We start from the raw sequence: 23,868 nt of genomic DNA on the forward strand, positions 1-23,868 counted from the left end.
CCCAACAATGGTTGCAAGTGTTGTAATTGTTATAAAAAATATGATGACAGTGATTTTGTGCTTAATGGCAGAGGCTTTGTCCAGTTTAGAAGTATTCAAAAGTTTTTTTGCTCATTTTTGTAGGAAAAGATGAAAAGTAAGAACAAGCTGGTCCCGCGGCTCCTCGGGATCACCAAAGAATCTGTGATGAGAGTGGATGAGAGGACCAAAGATGTGGTTCAGGAGTGGCCGCTTACCACTGTGAAGAGATGGGCAGCATCACCCAAGAGCTTCACCCTGGTAAGACACAAGTGATGGAAAACATCGTACCCCAGGATTTATAACAGAAGCACCAGCTCTGAAGATTATTCTCACAAGGTTTTATTCCTGCTAGCTTCCTGCTTCCTTTTTATCTTTCATTCATTCTGTCCACGCTGAACATTACAGCCCGAGTAGTAAATAAGAACGACAGGCTCACAGTGAACCCAACTGTCCCCCGCAGCGGCTGTAAAACAATCACGTAGTGCTCAGTCTGCCTGTCCTTTCATTCTCTTGTGCACTTCAGTTATTGAACAGACTCTTTTGTCTACCCTGTCAATATCTCTGCTTTGTGTCAGCACCCAGAGTCAATGAGCAACGTGGATTTAATCTTGCAGATCTGGTAGAGGTGCTGTCCCTGTTGAATTAACACGACAGAGAGAGAGTGTGTTAATTTAATAGAGTGCTCTGTAGTTTAGGGTGTGTTTTTTGTGACACTGGGAATTGTAATGGATTCGGGTTTGATTTGTGGTTCACAGGTTGAATGAGTGAAGAATGGTGTGCCTCTATGTCTAATTCTTTGCTCTTTTTTTCTAGAAAAAAATGCTCCTGATTATTATTTTTTGCTCCATTTCCTACTTAAAATCTCTTTCAAGATGCCTCTCTGGTTAATCTGACTCTCTGTATGTTGCAGCATTTTTATGTCACCCTACACAATGTGTAGTACTCGTCTGAAACTAGCTGGCTCCATGCATTTACATTGATCCCTCCATGTAAATCCTCAGCCTGTATACAGTACAAACTCTGCAGTGGTTACTTTCCTTATCGTCCAAAATCTAAAAATGTTTAAGATGGGGTGTGTATGTGTATGTGTGTATTTGTGTGTAGGACTTTGGGGAGTACCAGGAGAGCTACTACTCAGTGCAGACCACTGAAGGGGAACAGATCTCTCAGCTCATTGCTGGTTACATCGACATCATCCTCAAAAAGGTGAGACATTAATCTCTGGGGGCGCAGATGAATCATAATGAATCGATATCCTTATGTGACAGAAGTCTCAGATCTGTTGATGCTTGATGTACTCGGCCCACTGTTTCATACAGCTGCAGTTTATTTCCTATGACATTTCAGTTTAAATGACCTTCATCTGGTGTATCCAAGGCCTAAAAATAGAGTCACTTAATGAATTTGGGGCCAAGTTTTCTTCTTATGTGACACAATCTGACATTTAGCTTCTCTAAAATCACTGTTGGCTACTTTTGAAATGAATAAGTGGTGTTTTGTTTTTTTTTCTCTCCCCTGCAGAAGCAAAGCAAGGACCGCTTTGGATTAGAGGGTGATGAGGAGTCGACCATGCTTGAGGAATCTGTATCCCCAAAAAAGTATGTAAATGAATAACTTATAACCAATAGCAAGTGTGCCTTTTTTCAGCCACACAACTCGTGGATGAATTGGCATGAAATCTTGTACAGACATTTGTATTCTCCATGAAATAACAGAACAACCATTTTTTTTAAAAATATTTCATGACCTGCAAAATACACTTATCAACCTCTAACCATACTTTATGCTTAGCAAATGTTAGCAGGCTGCATGGTAAGATGAATGTTTACCATCTTAGTTTAATGATTTAGCATGTTAGATCAGCATTTTAATGTTGTCTTTGTATGTATGTTAGCATGCCAAGGTTAGTATTTTATTTCAAAACAACACCAAGCATCAGTACAGCCTCAAAAAGCTGCTACCATGGCTGTGGATGACAAGCAGGGCTTTTTGTCTGGGACAGTTTTTATCTTTCTATTAGCAGCTTTAAAATTGCTGTATTGAACAACATACTGTTACATAAAGGAAGCAAGAAAATAAATAAAATAAATAAAGCTGCTGAAAACAAACTTGTACTATAGATTAATCCTTACACTAGTTCTCACATTGTGTGCTCATGGGCAAAAAACAATATAGCAGTTTATACTGGGCAAAACACAAAGTTATTGCTTATTATTCTAACAAAACACAATATCAGGCCAGGGTCCTTCTTTCAATTTCCTTCTCACCACTGCCCCTGTCCACAGCTCGCTTATCGATCTTCCAGGACTTCATTTCGCCACATGAACACGCACCCCCTTAGCTAGACGTTATCCTGAGAGATAATCATGTGAGGAAATTTTTCAGCACTGGACAAGCAAAGGCTCTATCTGAACATTTCCTGATTAGATGCGTATTACCTCATTTATCCACAGTGGACTTTCGGTGTGTAACTGAAGCCCTTTTTCCTGTCTAGCCTCAATTGATATTACCAACTGGGAGAGTGTTTGCTGCAATTGTTAAATTATTTTCCCCCCTTTTTTGTTCTATCCGGGCTTGTACACACGGCCGAAGGCAAAAGTCTTTTTAATTCTGCAAACACACAGCAAGCCGAACTCTGGAAGGCCACATCTGAGGAGAGGAAAAACAAAACAAAGCTTTGTCTTCCAGAAGTACACAGTGGGAAGACTCTGCGGTGTCAGCCTTCTTTGTGTTAGTGGCCCACTGTCACCAGTGAACACAGTCATGCTGCCTGGTGTTAAATCTCTCTCATAAATACTCTCACTCGCAGATTTTTTTGTTTTCTTTTAAGTGATCTTTCTTTTTTTTCCCAAATAAGGCAGCGCAAAGGGAGTTGTTATTTTGGTGGCAATGAAGTCTGTGATGTTAATGGTCTAGTCGTGTGTAACATTTAGGACAGTGGTTCTTAACCTTGTTGGAGGTACCGAACCCCACCAGTTTCATATGCTCATTCACCGAACCCTTCTTTAGTAAAAAATAAAATATGATTTTTTTACTGGTGCACAAAATGAACCGTGCATTAACATCACCTTGTTCAAATAACAAAACCAACACAGTGCATGAACTCACAACAACTTACCTCAGTGTGACTTCTGCTGTTGCCTTTGAGAGACCAGTTCAGATATGCGTGGCTTCACCTTGGCAAGTGCCAGTCTCATGTCATTTTCACAGCAAAGTCTGTTCCTTTTCTTAGTTTTTATGTCCAGCATCCTCGAAAACGATTGCTCACAAAGATATGTTGTAACAAATGGTATAAAAAAATTCCAGGGCGGAGGCTCCACCGAACCCCTGAGACCGACTCACCGAACCCCTAGGGTTCGATCGAACCCAGGTTAAGAACCACTGATTTAGGACAATCTATTGCAGAAATGGTAAATGTTCATAAACACGTTTTCATTAGTGTGTAATCACCTGAAAATAAGTATTGTGTTTTTGTTACCTTAGTATGAGTCTTTTATATCTGCAGAGAGGGCAGGTCCTCTTACACGGAGTCCACCATCTTTCTACAGTAGCCCAGAAGGGACAAATCACTGAAATCACTGTAATTTCTCCTACATACGGAGAAGGGGATGGTGAAACGAGTTGTATTCAGTTTGGTTTTGGTCTGTAACCTTATTGCTAGATGTTTTTAAGCCCTACACATCAGACCTGAAGAGACATTAAAAAGAAAACATGTCTGTTTTCAAGACGTCAAAGGCAGAGTGCAGTAACTCAAGGCAGCTTAGCTAAACATATACTTATAAACTGTAAACTAAATACCTGTTCAAGCTGATTATTTTACCGTCTGCCTTTGGACAAAGGGATTTAGGAAAAACCTTGATGATGGCAGTTAAAGCTACTCAGCTAAGTTAGGCTAGTAATCTTTCTGCAGGACTAGTTTAGCTGTTGTCATTGACAGGAAATGAGTCACGAAGAGAAGATACATTTAGCTGTAGCTCAGGCTAGCTATGTCATCAGCTAACTTTAACTAACTAACTAACTAAGAAACCTTAACTTAAGGTTTCTTAGTTCTGTTTCTGTTCTGTTTTGAAAACTCATTTTATACATTCCTGTGCCATAATAATATTTTAAATGGTAAAATAAAATGTCTAAAAGTTAATTTGTGGACCCAATTTTTTCTTTTGTCTAAACACAAATTTGACCAAATGTGAACCACGTTGTTGCTTTGTGGGCTAGAATAGTTTAGTACTTGTTGTTGGACATGTACAGAATAATGTATTCACACCATGCTCAACTAGTTCTCCCTCTCTTTTGGTTATTATGTATTATGTTTTTATGATAAAAAGGAAATGTTTCTTCTTTAAAATCGTGTGATTACATCCAACCGTTTTATTTTCTACATTGGCAACTTGTTCTGGTCTTCTCTCTACATTTGATGAGGCATTTTCATTGTGCTCCACTGTGTTTGGCATAGTTTTTGAAGCTGTGATTTTGAAGTAATTTGAGCGTCTGAGAGGATAATGATTAATCAATTTGGCCACTGTGTGCATATATGAACAGAATTAGCAGGCATGCTTAGAAAACCCTCATTCTCTGCACTAGTCACTGCAGTTGCATCATTTAAGTAGCTCATTCAGGCTTTATCATGCAAACACATATTAGCTGAGATCTTCTCTGCTTGAGTTGAAAACTAAAATGACAATGTGAATTTAAAGTACTATTAAACAGTGTATGTTGCCAGATTTACTCTAAAAGTTGCTAAAATGCTGTGTGCACCATTATACTTTAACTATAGACAGGACATCTTCTGGTGTTTAAACCTTTATAAAAGCTGTAATAACTGCCTATTTGTGTCTCTGCAGGTCCACCATCCTTCAGCAGCAGTTTAACCGCGTGGGCCGGGTGGAGCATGGCTCAGTTGCACTGCCAGGGGTGATCCGCTCTGGCTCCATTGGCACAGAGTCGCTCAGCATGGGCACCATGCCATCTGCTCAACAGCAGATCACAATGGGTCAGATGCACCGTGGGCACATGCCACCACTGGTAAGAAAAGTAAAATGTCTCTCAGTATGATGCTTGTTGATATTTTATTCACATCAAATCAAATTAAATCTTATTTGTATAGCCCAAATTCTACTATGAGCTATTTTAGATATAATGGTGCTTGACCATGAAGAACTTTGTATGTAAGGAGAAGGATTTTAAATTATATTCTAGATTTAACAGGTAGCCAGTGCAAAGACGCCAAAATGGGAGAGATGTGATCTCTGATCTTGGTTCCTGTCAGTACACGTGCAGCAGCATTCTGAATTAACTGCAAAGTCCTAAGAGACTTATTGGAGCAGCCTGATAACAAAGAGTTACAATAGTCCAGCCTAGAAGTAACAAATGCATGGGCTAGTTTTTCTGCATCCGCTTGAGCTGTGATGTGTCTGATTTTGGCCATATTACATAAGTGGAAGAATGCAGTCCTCGAAATTTCTTTTATGTGGAGGACAAATCCTCCACTTAAAGGACAAATCCTGATTTAAAAAAAACAACTCCAGAATTCTTTACAGTGGAGCTGGAGGCCAGGGTGATCCCATATAAAGTAACTAGGAAGAGAGTTTCTGAATTGTTTGGGTCCAATTACAAGAACTTTAGTTTTGTCTGAACTGAACATCAGAAAATTGTAGGTCATCCAACTTTTTATATCCTTAAGTTGAGTTTAGTTAACTGATTGGCTTCATCAGACTTGATCGACAAATATATGTGCCGTCAGCATAAAAATTAATGGAGTGATTTCTAAATATGTTCCCTAAACAAGCATATATAAACTAAACAGAAGTGGTCCTAGTACAGAACCTTGTGGGACTCCGTGACAAACTTTGGTATGCATGGAGGATTCATCATTGACAAACTGAGATTGATCTAAGAAATACAACTTAAACCAGCTTAGGGCGGTTCCTTTGATGCCAATTTGATGTTCCAGTTTCTGTAAAAAAATGTGATGGTCAATTGTGTCAAATGTAGCACTATGATCTAACAGGACAAGAACAGAGAGGAGTCCTTTGTCTGATGCCATTAGGAGGTCATTTGTAACTTTGACTAATGCGGTCTTTGTGCTATGATGCACTCTAAATCCTGACTGAAAATCCTCAAATAAACTGTTCTTATGAAGAAAGTCACACAGCTGTGGGAGATATCCTGATAATAAAGACAGATTAATCGTATTCAATAAAGAAGGACATCTTTGAGCAGACTGGTTGGGATGGGGTCTAAGAGACAGGTTGACAGCTTAGATGAAGAAATTATTGAAGTTATTTGATGAAGGTCGATGTAAATCTGTCTAATTATATACCCTATAATAGTTTTTTATTCACTTGTGTAGTCCTTTTAATCGTGTATGCTACTCACACAAGAGTTGGGTGCACAGATGCATCATCATCATCCTCCACTCTGTCACCTTTTTTCCTTCCTCATGTCTGTTCCCACACAGTCATCTTCAGCGACGTTTCTTTAAAAATCAATCCAGGCTGCATTCAGTAAGAAATTAACCTATTTTTCTTCCTGTATGTGTAGAGTTCAGCACAGCAGGCTCTGATGGGAACCATCAACACCAGTATGCAAGCTGTGCAGAAAGCCCAGATTGACTTAGGGGAGGTCGACAACCTGCCACCACTGGGACAAGACATGGTACTGTATAGTGCACGTACATGTGTCTACAGTTAATATAAAACCCTCACATTCACACCGCACACACTCATATTATGGTAATATATCACTATCACTGTGCTTTTAGTAAAATGGCCAGAATACAAATCAAAATTCATACTCTCTGCTGTATACAGTGATAAATAATGGCACTGTCTGCAGAATTTTTTTTTTAGGTGCATTTCATGCATGTAAAGTAATGTTTTTTTGTTTTGTTTTTTGGTGTGGTCTACCTCTGTGTAACTAGGCATCCAAGGTCTGGATCCAGAATAAGATGGATGAGTCAAAACACGAGATCCACTCCCAGGTCGACGCCATCACTGCAGGAACCGCCTCTGTTGTCAACCTCACAGCCGGTCAGTGGCACTGGCATGACTCAGCAGAATGTGCTCCATTTGTGTGCTTGGATTTACCGCAGTTCATTGGCAATAACATAACTAATGTTGATAGTGAAGCAAAGGCTACATTATGTATTGTTGTTGTAGCCTTTGTGGGATTTATTATGAGCCTTTTAGGAATCTTAATGAAACCAGTGAGAGTGTGAAGACATGCCCACGGTTTTACAAGTACATTTTAGGAGTGCTATTTTCTTCAGAGTTAAAATTATCTGGCCAATTAGTGACTTTAAAGCAGAACCCTTCCATCAGTCTGGTGTTTGTTAGCGTCATTATAGATCCTGTATAAAGTCTAATAGTTTCCTTATATCCTGCCTTGGCTTGCTGAATATTGGCTCTGTGCCATGCTGATCGATCTCTGTACTTTCTCCTGCTTATTTCCCTGTGCTGTGTTTATGCAGTCTTCAGTTAGTTAAGGGCAAATATATTTAACTTGGTTAAATGTTTAGATCACCTACACAAATCAGTGAATCTCCATTGAGAGAGCTGGGTTTTGATAAACTTTGTTTTATTCACTGTTTCATAATTCTGTCCTTTTCTCTCCAAACTCAGGCGATCCAACCGACACAGACTACACTGCTGTGGGCTGCGCCATCACCACCATCTCCTCCAACTTGACAGAAATGTCAAAGGGTGTGAAGCTGTTGGCTGCACTGATGGAGGACGACGTTGGCGGAGGTAATGACCTGATGAAGGCCGCCCGGACACTAGCAGGTGCCGTGTCTGACCTGCTAAAGGCTGTGGAGCCGGCTTCTGGAGAGGTAAAGGAACCTCAAACCCTGAGATAGTGATACCATGTCTTGTCAAAGCACTGGCAGTACCTGTACATACAAGTATTGTATCTATACGTCTTACATTGTCATCCATTTCTCTTCATTTTGCTTCTGATACCAGCCTTCCTTCCCTTCCCTCTGTTTATCTATTATATATCTGACATGTTAAAGGTGGCAGATGTAAACCTGAAGGCCAAAATGGGAGATATTGGTGTAGAAATGTGAAAGGAGAACAAACATAGCATGCTATACTGGGCCCAAACCAGATGGAGAAGGAGAATAGGTGCATGGATAGAGAGAGTATTTTGTTGAAAGAACATAAAAAGAAAGAAAATGGAGAATAATGTGTGAAAGTGAAGCCTGAGTCTGGAGTAGCAAACATTGTTTTACTTGAAAAGCCAGACTTTGTGTGTATTTGTATGTTTTCACTGTGGGTTTTTTCCCCCATCCAAATGACATCCTAAAAAGTGAATTATTTTCCACAGAGGAGCTCTCCTTTGAGACAGTGTATCATCTCTTAATAATACAGTGCTTCTCCTCATTCTCCAAATGACACATTATTATATTAACATCGTCTGCTGCTTTCCAGCTTCAGCTAACTAAATTGTCCTGGTGGGTCTGAATAAACACCTTAGACTGATGCTAGGCTGAATGTCGGGCATCATGTAACTTTTTATGGAAAAAGAACAAAAAAACACTGCAAACAACACTTCATTTACTCTCCCTAATAATCTACTTTGGTTGCAGGACTGTAATGTTCTCACTGAGGTCTATTAGGAGTTTGTTGTTGTGGAAGTATCATTCAGAAGTTAATGTACTGCACAGTTGTTGGCTGGTAATCTGCATAATGCACCGACCTATCTAGCTTTGGGACAGCCCTTTATACGCTTGTGCATTATGCATTATGCATGCAAGTTGTTGGAAAACTATCTTGTAGCCTGTAGGCGAGTTAGACGAAGAGATCCGGGTTAACTTTGTGTTAATGTAGCAGTATTTATTTTTATACCTAATATTATTTAAATTTAATATTGTTTTTGTGTTTAAACCGACTCACTCAAATGGCACTAATGTTGTTTTAGATACAGCACAGGTTAAATAGAAGCCAGATGAAGCAAGAGGATGCAATTTCCAACCAAGTATCTAAATACACTTTCACATCCTAATGCTTTTCTGTGTGTGTGTGTGTGTCTGCAGCCCAGACAGACTGTGCTAACAGCAGCAGGCAGCATCGGTCAGGCCAGTGGAGATCTGCTGCGCCAGATTGGAGAGAGCGAGACCGATGAGAGGTTCCAGGTAACGCTCCACCCCGTCCATTTATCATCAACGCCCCGCTCTGTGTGCTGTTCAGAGAAATCTCTGTCGTGATGAGCTGCCACTCGGTTAATCAAAAACCCATGAGTAATATAGAGAGAATATTTTCTCATTTTAGCTAGATGTTCTTGTTTCTGTTGAATCCTATTCTAGCTTCTTGAGCTTGTGTTTTTCTTTCATGTGGCTCATACTTGGTTAAATCATGATTTTTTTATTGGAATACAGTGTTTGTGGAGGTTATCATAATTAATTCAATACTTTTCTTCAGCCTGCATATCACAAAATACACTCTGTGTTTTACAGTAATTTGGACATGACGTTTTGTAGATGTAAATGTGTGTTTTACTAGATTAGAATATTGGTGCTGCTCTTTTAATGAGATCATTTACAAATAAATAAAAAAACACTGTTCATGGCAGTTGTCCTAATTCTGTAAAATCCCCATCTCCTCTCTTTTAGTGGCATTACACACACGCTACAGACATGACCCTCTAACACAGAGCTGTATTGAATAAAAGTTTAACCTTTGTCCACTCTGTACAAATGTCCATGCCACAGTATTTTTCATCTGTTGATGAGAGATAAAAATGTTAGAGTGTGCGGGTCTATAATGTTAATAATTGCTAATAATAATAATAATTGCTGATCAGGTGTGCGTTTCCTTCTTTGCCACCTGTTGTTGCTGTTGTAGGACATCCTGATGAATCTGGCAAAAGCAGTGGCCAACGCTGCAGCCATGTTGGTGCTGAAGGCCAAGAACGTGGCCCAGGTTGCGGAGGACACCGTGCTTCAGAACCGGGTCATAGCTGCCGCCACCCAGTGCGCCCTGTCCACTTCCCAGCTTGTAGCATGTGCCAAGGTACAAAAACACATTTGAATTAAGCTCTGCTACCATGCATGAAATCTGAAACTGGTTGTTCTAAATGCCTCATCATATCAATGTTTGTATAATATGCACTCAATTTACAAAAAGTAAATTCAGTGGATATTATGTAAATGCTTGCAAATGATGCACTGGTGGTTTAAATGTTTTTCCATTTATTATGTTAGAGCTGTCTCTGATTTGAATATTACACTTGCAGTGGCGTAAGGTTATCACTTTGGAGGCTATTGTTAAAGCTGTTTGTCTGAGTACGTGACAATAATTCCCCATTCGTTGTCTCATAAGTAGACTGTTCATTGTTCATTTTTTTTTCCCTCCTCAAATGTTTGAATAACCTCCAATTTATCTGCAGCTAGAAAATAAGTGCTTTTGGAAGGTGAACATATCAGGTTTAAATACCCAGTGCCCTCATCATATTTTCACATCTTTAATTGCACAACCCACATGCCTCTAATTAGTTTAAATGCCCTCCTGGCTCCCAATATGAATAGTTGCATTTACTGAACAAATCCTCACCTCTCTGCATGGTGGCATGATGAGAACCATCTGTTGAATCCCTTTTTAAATTTTCCCTCTCTTTTTCGGTTTGTTCTCTGTGAAATGTGATTAACAATGAGTTTAATATAAAATATGTTTATTGTTTTTTGTTTGAGGGAAATTTGATGGAGATTACTTCGGGCAATATTGAATAAATCCAATTTTCCCTTCAGAGAGAACATTTCATGATTTAAACTGGACAAAAAGTTTTCACATTTTTATAACTTTTTCACAAATGGAGGCTATTTTCTTCTCTTCAGGTTGGAGATTTTATTTTAGATCCTTTGTTCCTCCGTCACCATTGATTTCCACTTAATTTCTTGTCTTGTTCTAGGTTGTGAGTCCCACCATCAGTTCACCGGTGTGCCAGGAGCAGTTAATCGAAGCTGGAAAGCTGGTGGATCGCTCGGTGGAAAGCTGTGTCCAGGCCTGCCTCTCAGCAACAGAAGATGGCGAGCTCCTCAAACAGGTCCGCTTGATTAAATGAAGATGTCACACTGAAGTCTTATTGTTCTGTGCAGCTTTTTTGTTTTGTCATTAGAAAATAACAATGTATCTCACAAGTCTGACACTAATTGGCAAGAAATAAGTTGACTAGAATCCTTTTTCTCCAGACGACACTTCATGCACTAACACTCGGATTAAAACGCAATGAGTCCTGTGTGGTTCTCTCCAGCCTGATAGAATAAGAAGCAGGGAATAATGCAGCTTAAGAAACACAGCACTAATGCTGATGATGTTTATCTCCTGTATTAAAGGTGAGTGCAGCAGCCAGCGTGGTGAGTCAGGCTCTGGGAGATCTCCTGCAACATGTTCGTCAGTACACCTCGAGGGGAGAGCCTATCGGGCGCTACGACCAGGCCACAGACACCATTATGACTGTCACTGAGAGTATCTTCAGCTCGATGGGAGATGCAGGTGAGTCCAGTGTTTAGTTTTTTTTTTTTTTATCAGCCATGCACAGATTTTGGGATTGGAAATGTCTGTCTTTGATTGGGATGTCCTTTACTTCGGTCCGGACTGAAATGTCTTGACAATTATTGGATTGCCATAAATTTTACATTCTTGACATTCGTGGTCCCCAGAGTATGAACCGTACTGACTTTGGTGACATCTTTAGAGTGTCTTAGCAACTATTGGATGCATTTCCATGAAATTATTAATGTGGTGATGCCTTTTCATCAAGTTTTAATTTGCCTTATACTGGGCAAACACCTGGTTTATGCTCAAATACCTAAGATGAAGCTTTTTTCTAAGTGCTAGTTGGCAAATGCCAGCATGCTGGTATGCTAAACTAAATTTGCAGACATTGTAAACATTATACCCGTTAAACCTCAGCATTTTAGCATTGTCATTGTGAGCATGCTGACTTGCTGTTAGCTTTTACACAAAGCACCGCCATTCCTAAATGCATCCTCACAGAGCATGGCTGTACGCTCTTCTATAGTCTGGTTGACAATACAGTTAGAATAAAAGAACAAAAATACTCTTAACTCTCTTAGTTCGTAAAATTACGATAATCTCTGACCTTGAATTTGATTTGGTCATATTAGTGAATCTGAATCTACAAGACACCATTTCTTTTCTCTTATCATGCTCTGAAATTCAGGCTAAAATGTCTCTAAATGCGACTTGCCTTAGTCAATATCTTGTTTTAAAAATGTGATGAAAAGCACATAAACTATGTCTCATCTACGCTTTAAAACTTGCTTTCCACAGCTCTCAACTTTCTGATTAGCTGTCTTACTGTGTGTCATGCTTCATCCTATCATCTCCTCAGAGAGACTGGCATGATGGTGGGTTTGAATGGGCTGCTGTCAGCCCTGGTGAACCCACAGAGGGAAAAAAAAGCTGACAGTGATGTTAACAAGTCTGACAGCAGAGAAAGACAGATGGATAGAAAGAGATGCACAAAGAACGTCCCGGCACAGTGGGCAGCTTAGCCAGACTGATTGGCTCAATAGACAAGTAGAACTCGTGTGTGCTCTGCAGAAGGCATGAACACATGACGCCGGTATTAAATGTGTCAGATTATGTCGAATGTGACTTTCAGGTACAAATATAAAATTTGATGAGGAAAAACAAAAGTGTGAATCCCTCTGTAGTGCAGTGTTGGCAGATCAGCTGATACGTTCGCATGAATTATAGAGGCTCACAGCTGAATAGCTTTTTTTGGTTCACCAGGTCTTCGACAAAGAGAATATAACAAAAATCCCTTTCTTATCTCTTTTGTCTCACCTCATTAGGTAAATAAACAGAGAATATTTTCAGATGGAGTCAAAAACACCAGGGAGGGACGCAAATATAACTTCAAGAAATCCAACTGCACTGAGCTTCTGTTTTTTCTGATGCTAATGTTGCATGTCAAACAGTCACAATATGAGTCAACTTACCATCAGTCATTTTAACAAGTGGACCTTGAATTTCTCTTACTGATACAAAATGAAATGGTATCAAATTAAAAATCAATGCAGATTGTTGAAATATTTATCTGCTCCAGGAAGGTTGCAGCGTTGCATCATTATTTCTAACAGAAAGCAGTCGTCAGACCTAGTTAGACTGTTATTGCAAGAAAGAAATGAAGATGGATTTTATTTCATTTTTAAAGTTGCATTAGTCCACATGTCTCCTGTTTTCCTTCTTTTTCTCCTTCCCTTCCTCCTCCACACCACCCCTCTCCTCTCTAATCACACTCTAATGACCTGTGTCTCATCTCAGGAGAGATGGTTCGTCAGGCTCGGGTGTTGGCTCAGGCCACCTCGGACTTGGTGAATGCCATGAGGTCGGACGCCGAGGCCGAGGTGGACGTCGACAATTCTAAGAAGTTGTTGGCAGCTGCTAAACTGCTGGCCGACGCCACCGCAAGGATGGTGGAGGCAGCAAAGGTGAGCGGTGTGAGACATGCAGTGTATAATATTTATTCTGTTTATTTTCTTGTCATTTTGCATTTATATCTCAACATTTGCCAGCCAAAAGCAGTAGGTTTAGTGAACCAAGCGGATGGCGTAAATTACCTTTAGTCCATGCATAATTCATATCGGTGACCCCAAAATAATCTTGGAAAGTTTTTGTTTTAATCACAGTAGTGGAATTTCCTAAGACTTGGAAAGTTTTTGTTTTAATCACAGTAGTGGAATTTCCTAAGACATCTTGTAAATTCTGAGTGACCTTTTCAGTGACAGCAAAGAGGGGAAAAAAGCTGAGCCATACATCCCAAAAGTGTGTGTGTGTGTGTGTGTGTGTGTGTGTGTGTGTGTGTGAATAAAAAAAGAGAAATACCAAGTATGACAGTTTGGGAAATGATTCTGCTTAGTCTTGTTTGTAAAGTAGTATTTTATTGATAAAAAACTGACATTTGAATTTTGTAGAAATGTAGAGCGTGGACAGATCTTTAATTTGAAAAAAAAAGGTTTCTCAACATCTGCAAATGCAGGGAACTTTCTTGTTGAGGTGGAAATCATCATCGACACATGAATCAGTGAGTTAATTGTTGAGTCGGTCCACTGACATTTTATTCGTTTTGTGGGTTGATAGTATTTTTGTTTGTGTTATTCCTTTCTAATTAGATTTTAAACACCTCCTGTGCTTTAATTGTCTGGGAATTATTCAGTTATTTGCTCTCTATGGAGCAGCTGAAGGATGTGTCTCTGATACCTTTTTCAAACCAAAATCTGGAGTGCTGTCCATGTGAATGGGTCAACACATATGTGCAATACTGCTTCCAACCTGGCGTTAATGTCACCATGACGCTCTTCAGTTTTAGTTTTGTTTGTATAATTGTAATAGAATTAATATTAGCATGTCGGGAATCGTTTGTGAGATTCTGAAGCCATCCCAGAGCAATTTCATCTCTCTTTAGTCTTAAATATACATAACAATAGATGTAATTCTGGGTTCTTGCATTATTTTTTTAGTAAGATGTCTGAATAAAATAAACACTGCTTTGCTGGCATCCAGTGTAAATGGTAGTGGTTAGTTTTAATTAATTTGAATGCCATGCTCCTCTTTAATATATTTATTTATGTGGAGTCTAATCCTTTGGTTTAATAGCAATTTATTTTGCCTTGTAAACAGTCGATGGGCAGGAATGCTCCAATGAAGACCTCTGAGTAGAGAATGAATGAGTGAATAAGTACAAAATGATAGGGTTAAACGTTGAAATGTTATGATCCATACAATGTTTAAATTCACCCTCCAGTTTCTAGCGTTTCATAATTAAGAGGACATCAGACTTTTTCTTCCCACACTGCTGAAGAGCAGCTTCGTCACTCACTCTGATCCCATCTCCAAATTATTTATCTGCTATCGCTCTGCATCAGTCTCATTATCTGTCTGCAGAATCACACACTGATATTAATAACTCTCCAATTCCACAATGAAAATGAAATGACGCCCTCCAGCTGGTTTGACGGTCGAGTTCGACGCCAGACTTGACGCTGTCACAGCTGTATATTTATCTGTGTCAATGGAGGCTGAGGCCTCAGCCAGCCGTCGCCTTGGTAACTGATTGATTTGAGCTTGTGCAGTTGAGTTTTTGGACTGTGTGTTTTACAGCTGACTTATATTTTTTTCAAGCCCATGTTCGACAATGATTTGCTTTTAGCCAGACTACTTATTATGCTTGTATTGTATCGTTGTAAAACAGACCACGCTTTTTTGAAAGCTAGTCAGCACTGGAAATCAGCACTTTTTAATAATTATGCAAATTGGCTGGTTAAATTTAAATGATGTCAGCAGTTGCCAGCAGGCAGACAGCAGCTGAAAACGCAAAGCTGGTCACCAACATAATTTTATTGTGATTAATGCAAAGTCAAATGGTTAAAGTGGCGTTTCCTCCCGGTTTGTACTATATTCCTAGTGATATCTGTCTATGTGCTGCCAGCAGCATCTGTGGGATTGAACATTACCTGAATGACATGCATTTCCAGCAGCACTCACCTCTCTGTGCAGCTGCAGGTGAAGCCACAGAGTTCCCAGTTAATTAACCTAATGGCAGCAGGCTTAGCTTTCTCTCCAACAGCAGGAGACACGGAGGTGCTAAGTGAGATTGGTCTCCACAGAATCCAGTTAACATGTACTGCTGGATTCATAAACAGGAAGGAAACCAAGAGCTGCTTGCTGATGTGAATAATCAGCATGTCTTATTGACATCAACAAAAGTCAATTTTATTTATTTAGCGTTAAATCATAACAGAAGTTATCTCATGACATTTTCCATACAGAGCAGTCCTCTTCATAATAATATTTACAGACCCAACAATTTCCACCATTGTTTGATTGTTTGAGTGAAAAGGAGTGGCGGCTCAGTTTGGGTGCAGCATCTAAAGCAGGTCTGCATCATTTTTTTTAAAGGTCTGTGTGCACTGATCGGATAACATTACTTGTATGCGCTGCAGATGGCAGTTGTGTGGGTGTGTCTGCTACCCATCTTAGTGGTTGTGTGTGATGAGTGCTGACATGTCACTCAGGAATGATAATGATTTTTTTAAAGAAAGAAAGTATTTGAAAAATGATCTTTTAAGGACTACACAGAGCATTCAGCCGTTACTCTCTTTGTAACATTCCCACACTCGTACCTACTGTTTTCCCCTCCTGCTCACCTGTTGTGTTCTATATTTGCTGATGTGTGTGTGTGCGCGTGTGTTCTCAGGGCGCAGCAGCATACCCAGAAAATGAGGACCAGCAGCAAAGACTGAGGGAGGCCGCAGAGGGGCTGCGTGTGGCCACCAACGCTGCTGCTCAGAATGCTATCAAGAAGAAACTGATTAACAGACTGGAGGTCAGTGACGCCATATTTTCAACTGCTACTTCAGGAAGCTAGACTTGAAAATATTTACAATAAAATTAACACCAAGACCAATTCTTAATGTTTCCATGTCTGAAGTACCAAATATTAGGATGCTACTATGGAGGCAGTAAAGATCAGCGAGTGCTGGATGTTGATTTCAAGTCTTTCATCTGTAAATTTCAGGATTTTTAGACTTAAGTTTGTTGTCCTTTTTATTATTTTATGTACAATAATTTATTTTGTCTGAACAACATGACTACACTATTTTAATCAAATACATTGCAGTATACTGTAGTATTGCTTGATAAATTGTCGCAGTACACAGATACTTTATACTTATCGCCTTTATAGAGAGAAATTCTGCAAATGTAAGGAAAATGCAAAGGGATGTAGAAAAATATCAAGGCTGTCTCTGATACCACAAACTCGACAGAGGAATCTTTTAACACCCAGACTCAAAAGCAGAGATGTGACACTGAGAAGTGTTTGTTGTTGACACTTGAGACAGACAGAGAGCTACTATGTAACCAGATTTTACATGCGGATGTTTGAATATTCCTCAGAATGCTGCTAAGCAGGCTGCGGCTGCAGCCACACAGACCATCGCAGCTGCTCAAAATGCTGCCGCCTCCAACAAGAACACTGCTGCTCACCAACAGCTGGTGCAGAGCTGTAAGGTGAGACAGTACAGTACCTTTTTCATTTTTGATGTTTTTTTTTGTGTGTGTTGGTTGGTTTGTTTTGTTAACAACAATTATAACAAATTATTTAGACTATTTGTGTCGCAATATTTTTTTATTACTTTTACATCCTTATTGAGCACTTGTCATTCATATCAGCTGTCATTGTATTGTGACTGTTCAAATTGTTTGTTTGATGATTTAAAAATAGTCTTGTAGAGTGATTTTATACTAAGGGCTGGATTTAAGCTTGTATATATGCCCTGTGTGTGTCTGTGTGTGTCTGTGTGTGCCTGTGTGTGTCTGTGTGTGTATGTAGGCAGTAGCAGACCACATCCCACAACTTGTCCAGGGGGTGCGTGGCAGTCAGGCCAAACCTGAGGACCTCAGCGCACAACTAGCACTCATCATCGCTAGCCAGAACTTCCTACAGGTACAGTGTACAAACACACACACGCACAGTGTCCTTATCTTTGTTGGATTGTTAAAACTTTATTTCAGATTGAGTAACTTCAGTCCTACATTGAGAACCAGGCTGAACAAAGTATAAATAGTGTTTCTGCCATGTGGGGATCCCTTAAAAATAGGTCTCTAACCTCTTTTTTGGTGTAAGCAGGCAGTTAAAGCAGCAGTGGTGTGATGGGATTATTGTGTTGAATGCCTCAGTGGCACTTTTAGAGCTGATGCAGGGCTGTGGGGTTTCCACAAATACCACCACATAATTTAACCTTTGTTTCTTGTTGTTGCCCAGAGCAACATTTAGTTTTCTCAGCCTCTCATTCCTTAATGCCCTGAAGGAAAATATAATTTATTATAGATTTATTGATCATTTCAGACCCTTTTTTTCTTTTCCGCTCTGCAGCCTGGAAGTAAGATGGTGACCTCAGCAAAGTCATCTGTTCCCACGGTGACAGATCAGGCTGCAGCAATGCAACTGGGTCAGTGTGCCAAGAACCTGGCCACCTGCCTGGCTGAGCTGAGGACGTCTGCACAGAAGGTAGAGGAGAGACACACACACAAGGCATTCACAGGAAGTCACTGTACTTTATATGCAAACTACAAGCAACAACAAACCTAATACTCTTCCAGATTCTTCAAGACACATCATACACTCTTTAAGATAGTGTATGATGATCTTCCTGGTTAAAATCATGGCAGAATGTCAGTGCATTTTGTTCAGTGAGTTATTTACTGCTTAGTCCACACCAAGGCACTGAAGTCTGAACTGCTGACCTAGAAGCTTTTTAAATTACACAGTGCGGTTCAGGTCACATCAGTTGACCTGTGACAATAGTTTGATGCACTTTCCTCAAGTACAGGATTTGCAGTTGATATATTTAGCATATAACAGTTTTTTGAGTTTGCAACTAGCAAAAACTGACAACAAAATATATTTATGCCTACTTACAAGTGCAAAACATAAGTAATAATCATTGTGTAACTGTGAGTGACAGGAGACTTCCTTGATTTTCTAGGCTCATGAAGCCTGTGGTCCCATGGAGATCGACTCTGCGCTCACTGCCATCCAGACCCTGAGAAGCGAATTGCAAGATGCCAGGCTGGCTGCTGTTAATGCCCAACTGAAACCACTACCCGGAGAATCAGTAAGAGACTCAGGAGACTTAGGATTCATCCAAACCCAACATAATAAAAATCGCAGCTATATTGAGCTCAGTCGAGCTATTCAAATTATATTAACTACCATCACACCTGAAGCAGAGGCTTAATGGGTTTGCATATAAAGCTGCTGTTTTATTTGTTTCGCCTTTCCCTCTGCTTTAGTTGGAGAAGTGTGCTCAGGATCTGGGCAGCACCTCTAAGTCAGTGGGATCCTCCATGGCTCAGCTGCTCACATGTGCTGCCCAAGGAAATGAACACTACACAGGTTGGTACTGTTGACATCTTTATAAAAGCTGCACAACCTTTCCCCTCATGCCACCATAATACCTGCCTGCCTGTTTTCAAATAAACTTATCTTGGCACCGTTTACTGTGACCCTACACAATCCCAGCAGCCGCCATGAGCATTGATGCCCCTTTTAATAGAAGATCCTTCATGTTGTGCTTTTACAGTCTAAATGTACGCCCGTTGACACAAACTCTTTTCTCACTGGAAGTAAATTTTGCACTTGGCAGCATATTTTGCTATGCAGTGCATACGGCACACAGAGCTTCTTTCTCATCTTCACATGACTTCACATGAAAATATTTGAGATACTTGAGGTCTGATTGAATATTCCAATTACCCAATATACAGCATCAAAAGTCAGTTGATATTTGCCCTGATCTGACATAGAGCTCTAAAAAGGCTGCCTTGTGTGATGCAGGAGGGTAAAGCAATAAAAGACATTAAAAAGATAACAACTTTGACTATTTTGTATCTCTTCAGTTGTAATGGTGTTTTCTAAAGAATTCCAATTACCTTTGACCGAGTCCTTGGTTCACCATAGAACCTGAGGAGGAAATTCTGCAGTCCCATGACGTTTTAAAAATTTTTTTTAAAAATGTATCTACGTCTCTGAGATAATTCCCTGATTTTAGTTGCTGTCTGTCACGTTTATACTCTCTCTTGCCTCGCATCCTGTGTGTAGGAATAGCAGCCAGAGAGACTGCTCAGGCCTTGAAAACGCTGGCCCAGGCAGCCCGCGGCGTCGCTGCCTCCACCACGGATCCCAAGGCTGCAGCTGCCATGCTGGACTCAGCTCGTGACGTTATGGAGGGCTCTGCGCTTCTCATTCATGAGGCCAAGCAGGCACTGATTTCCCCCGGAGACGCAGAGAGTCAGCAGAGGCTGGCGCAGGTGAGACAGTTCAGGATCGCTCGGGGCTGTGGAATCTATTCTGCATGTCTGTCCTTTTTAACACTACGGGTGACGGTTGGTGCTGCAGGCTGGATGGCTCAGTTCGTCTTTCTGTCACACAGTTGACGCCGTCAAATGTCAATGCACAGACAGTTGTGCAGAATTCTGCAGGTTGTCAAAACAGAAATATTGTCACTTCTTTTGTCTACGAGCACTGATTCACTTGTAATTGATCATTTTCTATATCATACAGTGTGTGTACTTACACTTTTAAAACATTACACATCAAACACAGCATTTAAAGTTGACTTTTTGACTAAAACGGAAAAGTTAATGAAGCTAAACATTTTATAGAACTCGGTGAATCCCATGTGATTTACATATTAGTAATACAATTTTTTTAAAGACGTTAATTTGTAAGAAATCAAACATGCAGCCATGTAAACTTAAAAGGAAAGTCGGTTCTTTTTGCCCTGCAGCTCATTTCTGTGCTTCATTTATTTTACTGAATATTTTCTCATCGACGATGAAATATCTACTGTTCTGCTTCATATCTGCTTCATAATACATGAAAGTGAACACTTGTCAAATACAGCAAAGGACTCCGTTAATATCCCTGGTTAATATTTATACACATAAAAAAACAATTGTAAGATTGCCTCTTGTTCATTTTAAATTAAGATTTCTAGCTCAGCATCTTTGTCTTAACCCAAACTGTGAACGTGCTGTGTGTTCCAGGTGGCCAAGGCTGTGTCTCATTCTCTGAACAACTGCGTCAACTGTCTGCCCGGCCAGAAGGATGTGGACATGGCTCTCAAGAGCATCGGGGAGGCTAGCAAGAAGCTGCTGATTGAAACTGTGAGTTTGGTCTGTGAGTCACCAGCTCTCTGCCAGCAAAATTAGCATCATGTGTTTTTTCTATTAATACTCCCACAGCAAAAAGATCCTTGAGGAGTGTGTTAAGTTAATGTCGCATACAAGTTGAAAGTGAAATTGATAGATGCGGAAGTTTTTGAATTGTTTTATCAGAATTTAAGTTCATTTCTCTCTCTCTCTCTCTCTCTCTCTCTCTCTCTCTCGCAGCCAGCACTCTGTCTCATAACCTTTTTTCAGTTCTTATCCTCCTTCTTTTTGTCCTCCGTTCAGATCCCTCCAGCCTCCAAGTCCTTTCAGGAGGCCCAGAGCGAGCTGAACCAAACAGCAGCTGACCTGAACCAATCAGCGGGCGAGGTGGTCCATGCCTCTAGAGGCTCCAGCAGCCAGCTGGCAGTAGCCTCCGGAAAATTCAGTGAAGACTTTGATGAGTTCCTGGATGCTGGTATAGAGATGGCCGGCCACACTCAGGTCAGTCTCGTTATATCAGTTTCACAAGAATGTTGGAAGTCTGTCAAAGTCGTGTGTGTGTGATGTGTTTGTTGATGTTACAATGTGATGATTTTAGAAAAAGGATGACCAGGTGCAGGTGATTGGAAACCTGAAGAACATCTCCATGGCTTCTAGCAAGCTGCTGCTGGCAGCTAAGAGTCTGTCTGTAGACCCTGCGGCAGCAAACGCCAAGAACCTGCTTGCTGCTGCTGCGAGGTACCGCAACTAACCACATACACACCTATACATTGTGGGTTTTTTTTAATGCTTTTATCCATATTGTATGTAGTATTGCATGTAATATTTTTATAGAAGTGCAAGGCCCTTCCTGTCGTTAAGACGCCGTCTGATGTATGCAAGGATGCACAGACTTTGTTATTAACACATAAAAACCTCCAAGTAAATGTGCTTGCACACGTCAAATGCTCACAAACACTTTCCCTCTTTCAGAGCCGTGACTGACAGCATTAACCAGCTGATCACGCTGTGTACACAGCAGGCTCCCGGCCAGAAGGAGTGTGACAACGCCCTGAGAGAGCTGGAGGTAAACAGAACTTATCAAACAGGAAAAATCAAGTCAGATTTTATTCACCATGGGCTATCTGTGTAGTCCCAAAAGAAACAACATTTTCATGTTACCTGGGGTCCCTGAAAGTTTGTGAATCTGTTTAACCAGGGAGATTTTATTGATAGTAAATCATTTTGGAAATGCTGTCTTAAGACTCACACTGCTCACTCATCTCCCAGGCTGTCAGAGGAATGCTGGACAATCCCAACGAGCCAGTCAGTGACCTCTCCTACTTCGACTGCATCGAAAGTGTGATGGAGAACTCCAAGGTAGGCCTTCAAATCAGCTCTAGTGATCAAACACATAACCAGTCTGCACACACTGTGCTTAGCATTCTAAGCATCCCTCTCTCTTCTCTTCTTTCCTTGCACTGCTTCTTTGTTCTGTGCAGGTCCTGGGAGAGTCTATGGCAGGTATTTCTCAAAACTGCAAGACTGGAGATGTGTCTGCATTTGGAGACTGTGTCGGATCAGCCTCAAAGGCCCTGTGTGGCCTCACTGAAGCTGCAGGACAGGTACAGAATGTGAAGAGAAGCTCTCAGTATGGACGGTATTAAATTGATCACATAGTTTTTTTGTTTGCTGATGCTGCTTTTTTTCTCTCTCCACAGGCTTCTTACCTGGTTGGTGTGTCTGATCCCAACAGTCAAGCAGGGCACCAGGGGTTGGTGGATCCTATCCAGTTTGCCAAAGCCAACCAGGCCATTCAGATGGCTTGTCAGAATCTTGTAGACCCAGACAGTAGTCCATCCCAGGTACATGCACTTAATGTTCTCTTTATAGCAAACCTGTCGGTCTGATCTACACTATAACAAGTGTACTTGTTGGCAGCATGATCAGTGGTATCTTTAGCTTCTCTTCTGAGACGTTTTAAATCAGTGTTGCATTGTTGAGGCATTGTTAAAACCTTAAGAATTGTAAAGTATATAGCTGTGTGCATTGATTGTTTTATTGAGTGCATGCAGATTTCCAGTCATGTCCGTCTTATCATGTTATCTCTGAATCCTTACCTAGAGAAAGATCTTTGGACGTGTTGCACGTTTAAATGAGGCAAACTAAAAGAAAAGTTGGTCATTACTTAAACCAAAAACAAAACTGAGAAGGCCACAGAAGTACTATTAAAGTTGACAAAGCTATTCCATCTCTTTAATGCGACAATAAAGGTATTTTGAACACCTGATGCAGAAGTTTCCAACTGTGTAGCCAGACGCCTTCACCACAGGCCCGAAAGTCCAATATTTACCTCATTATCACTTTTATTGTCTTCAACCACATTCATCGTTCAAGACAAACAGCATAATTATATGCCCCCCACAGTTTTCAGCTTGACAGTTTTGAATTTAAGGGAATATGCATGCTAGTATAATAGTGAATACCTTTTTAGTACATAGTGGCACAGACATCACTGACTCTGGGCTAAGTAGTTTATAACTTTAAATTACATTGTCAACTACTTATAGACAGTTTGAGATCAAAAAGTTTCTAATTGAAATGTTTGTTTATTTTGTGGCAGGTGCTCTCTGCAGCCACCATTGTTGCCAAGCACACCTCGGCACTTTGCAACGCCTGCCGTCTGGCTTCCTCCAAGACAACCAACCCAGTTGCCAAGAGGCATTTTGTCCAGTCTGCCAAGGAGGTGGCCAACAGCACCGCCAACTTGGTCAAAACCATCAAGGTAGTACTTCTTTGCCAGTTATAGTATAGATATGGATTTAGTTTTAACAGTGATGTCCATTGTGATTGATGGATCATTCTGAAACATGTCATCAAACTTCAGTCAGGGATTTGTTCTTTACTCTTCACTACCAGGTACTCTTACTCAATTAGATCTCCTATTCCATCTCCCCCCCTTTCTAGGCTTTAGATGGTGATTTCTCAGAGGAGAACAGGAACAAGTGTCGAGTTGCCACAGCTCCACTAATCGAGGCTGTGGAAAACCTAACAACATTTGCTTCCAACCCAGAGTTTGCCAGCATCCCAGCTCAAATCAGCAATGAGGTACGGCCGTGTGAACATTTAGTGTTTGTAGAATTCATGTACAGTTATTACGTGCATTTTTTTTAGGACATTGTGATGG

General features: G+C 40.5%; 1 protein-coding gene across 3 annotated transcripts in view; it reads left to right on the forward strand.

Annotated features, from left to right (window-relative positions):
• Positions 1 to 23,868, forward strand: part of tln2a (talin 2a) — an 89,454-nt gene that overhangs the window by 47,101 nt on the left and 18,485 nt on the right. For all 3 annotated transcript variants that reach the window (XM_010730372.3, XM_027281302.1, XM_027281303.1), the window contains 28 exons: positions 124 to 279; positions 1,126 to 1,227; positions 1,543 to 1,619; positions 4,863 to 5,043; positions 6,562 to 6,675; positions 6,941 to 7,049; positions 7,641 to 7,849; positions 9,056 to 9,154; positions 9,864 to 10,031; positions 10,927 to 11,061; positions 11,351 to 11,510; positions 13,311 to 13,477; positions 16,243 to 16,371; positions 16,944 to 17,057; positions 17,380 to 17,493; positions 17,923 to 18,057; positions 18,536 to 18,664; positions 18,843 to 18,945; positions 19,651 to 19,859; positions 20,598 to 20,717; positions 21,006 to 21,203; positions 21,301 to 21,440; positions 21,675 to 21,768; positions 21,972 to 22,061; positions 22,184 to 22,306; positions 22,403 to 22,546; positions 23,305 to 23,466; positions 23,649 to 23,789. In XM_010730372.3, the coding sequence (XP_010728674.1) occupies positions 124 to 279; positions 1,126 to 1,227; positions 1,543 to 1,619; positions 4,863 to 5,043; positions 6,562 to 6,675; positions 6,941 to 7,049; positions 7,641 to 7,849; positions 9,056 to 9,154; positions 9,864 to 10,031; positions 10,927 to 11,061; positions 11,351 to 11,510; positions 13,311 to 13,477; positions 16,243 to 16,371; positions 16,944 to 17,057; positions 17,380 to 17,493; positions 17,923 to 18,057; positions 18,536 to 18,664; positions 18,843 to 18,945; positions 19,651 to 19,859; positions 20,598 to 20,717; positions 21,006 to 21,203; positions 21,301 to 21,440; positions 21,675 to 21,768; positions 21,972 to 22,061; positions 22,184 to 22,306; positions 22,403 to 22,546; positions 23,305 to 23,466; positions 23,649 to 23,789 (3,822 nt within the window). The remainder of the gene's footprint in view (positions 1 to 123; positions 280 to 1,125; positions 1,228 to 1,542; positions 1,620 to 4,862; positions 5,044 to 6,561; positions 6,676 to 6,940; positions 7,050 to 7,640; positions 7,850 to 9,055; positions 9,155 to 9,863; positions 10,032 to 10,926; positions 11,062 to 11,350; positions 11,511 to 13,310; positions 13,478 to 16,242; positions 16,372 to 16,943; positions 17,058 to 17,379; positions 17,494 to 17,922; positions 18,058 to 18,535; positions 18,665 to 18,842; positions 18,946 to 19,650; positions 19,860 to 20,597; positions 20,718 to 21,005; positions 21,204 to 21,300; positions 21,441 to 21,674; positions 21,769 to 21,971; positions 22,062 to 22,183; positions 22,307 to 22,402; positions 22,547 to 23,304; positions 23,467 to 23,648; positions 23,790 to 23,868) is intronic.

The sequence above is a fragment of the Larimichthys crocea genome, chromosome VIII, assembly GCF_000972845.2.
Source record: "Larimichthys crocea isolate SSNF chromosome VIII, L_crocea_2.0, whole genome shotgun sequence".
In the NCBI taxonomy this organism is placed as follows: Eukaryota; Metazoa; Chordata; class Actinopteri; family Sciaenidae; genus Larimichthys; species Larimichthys crocea.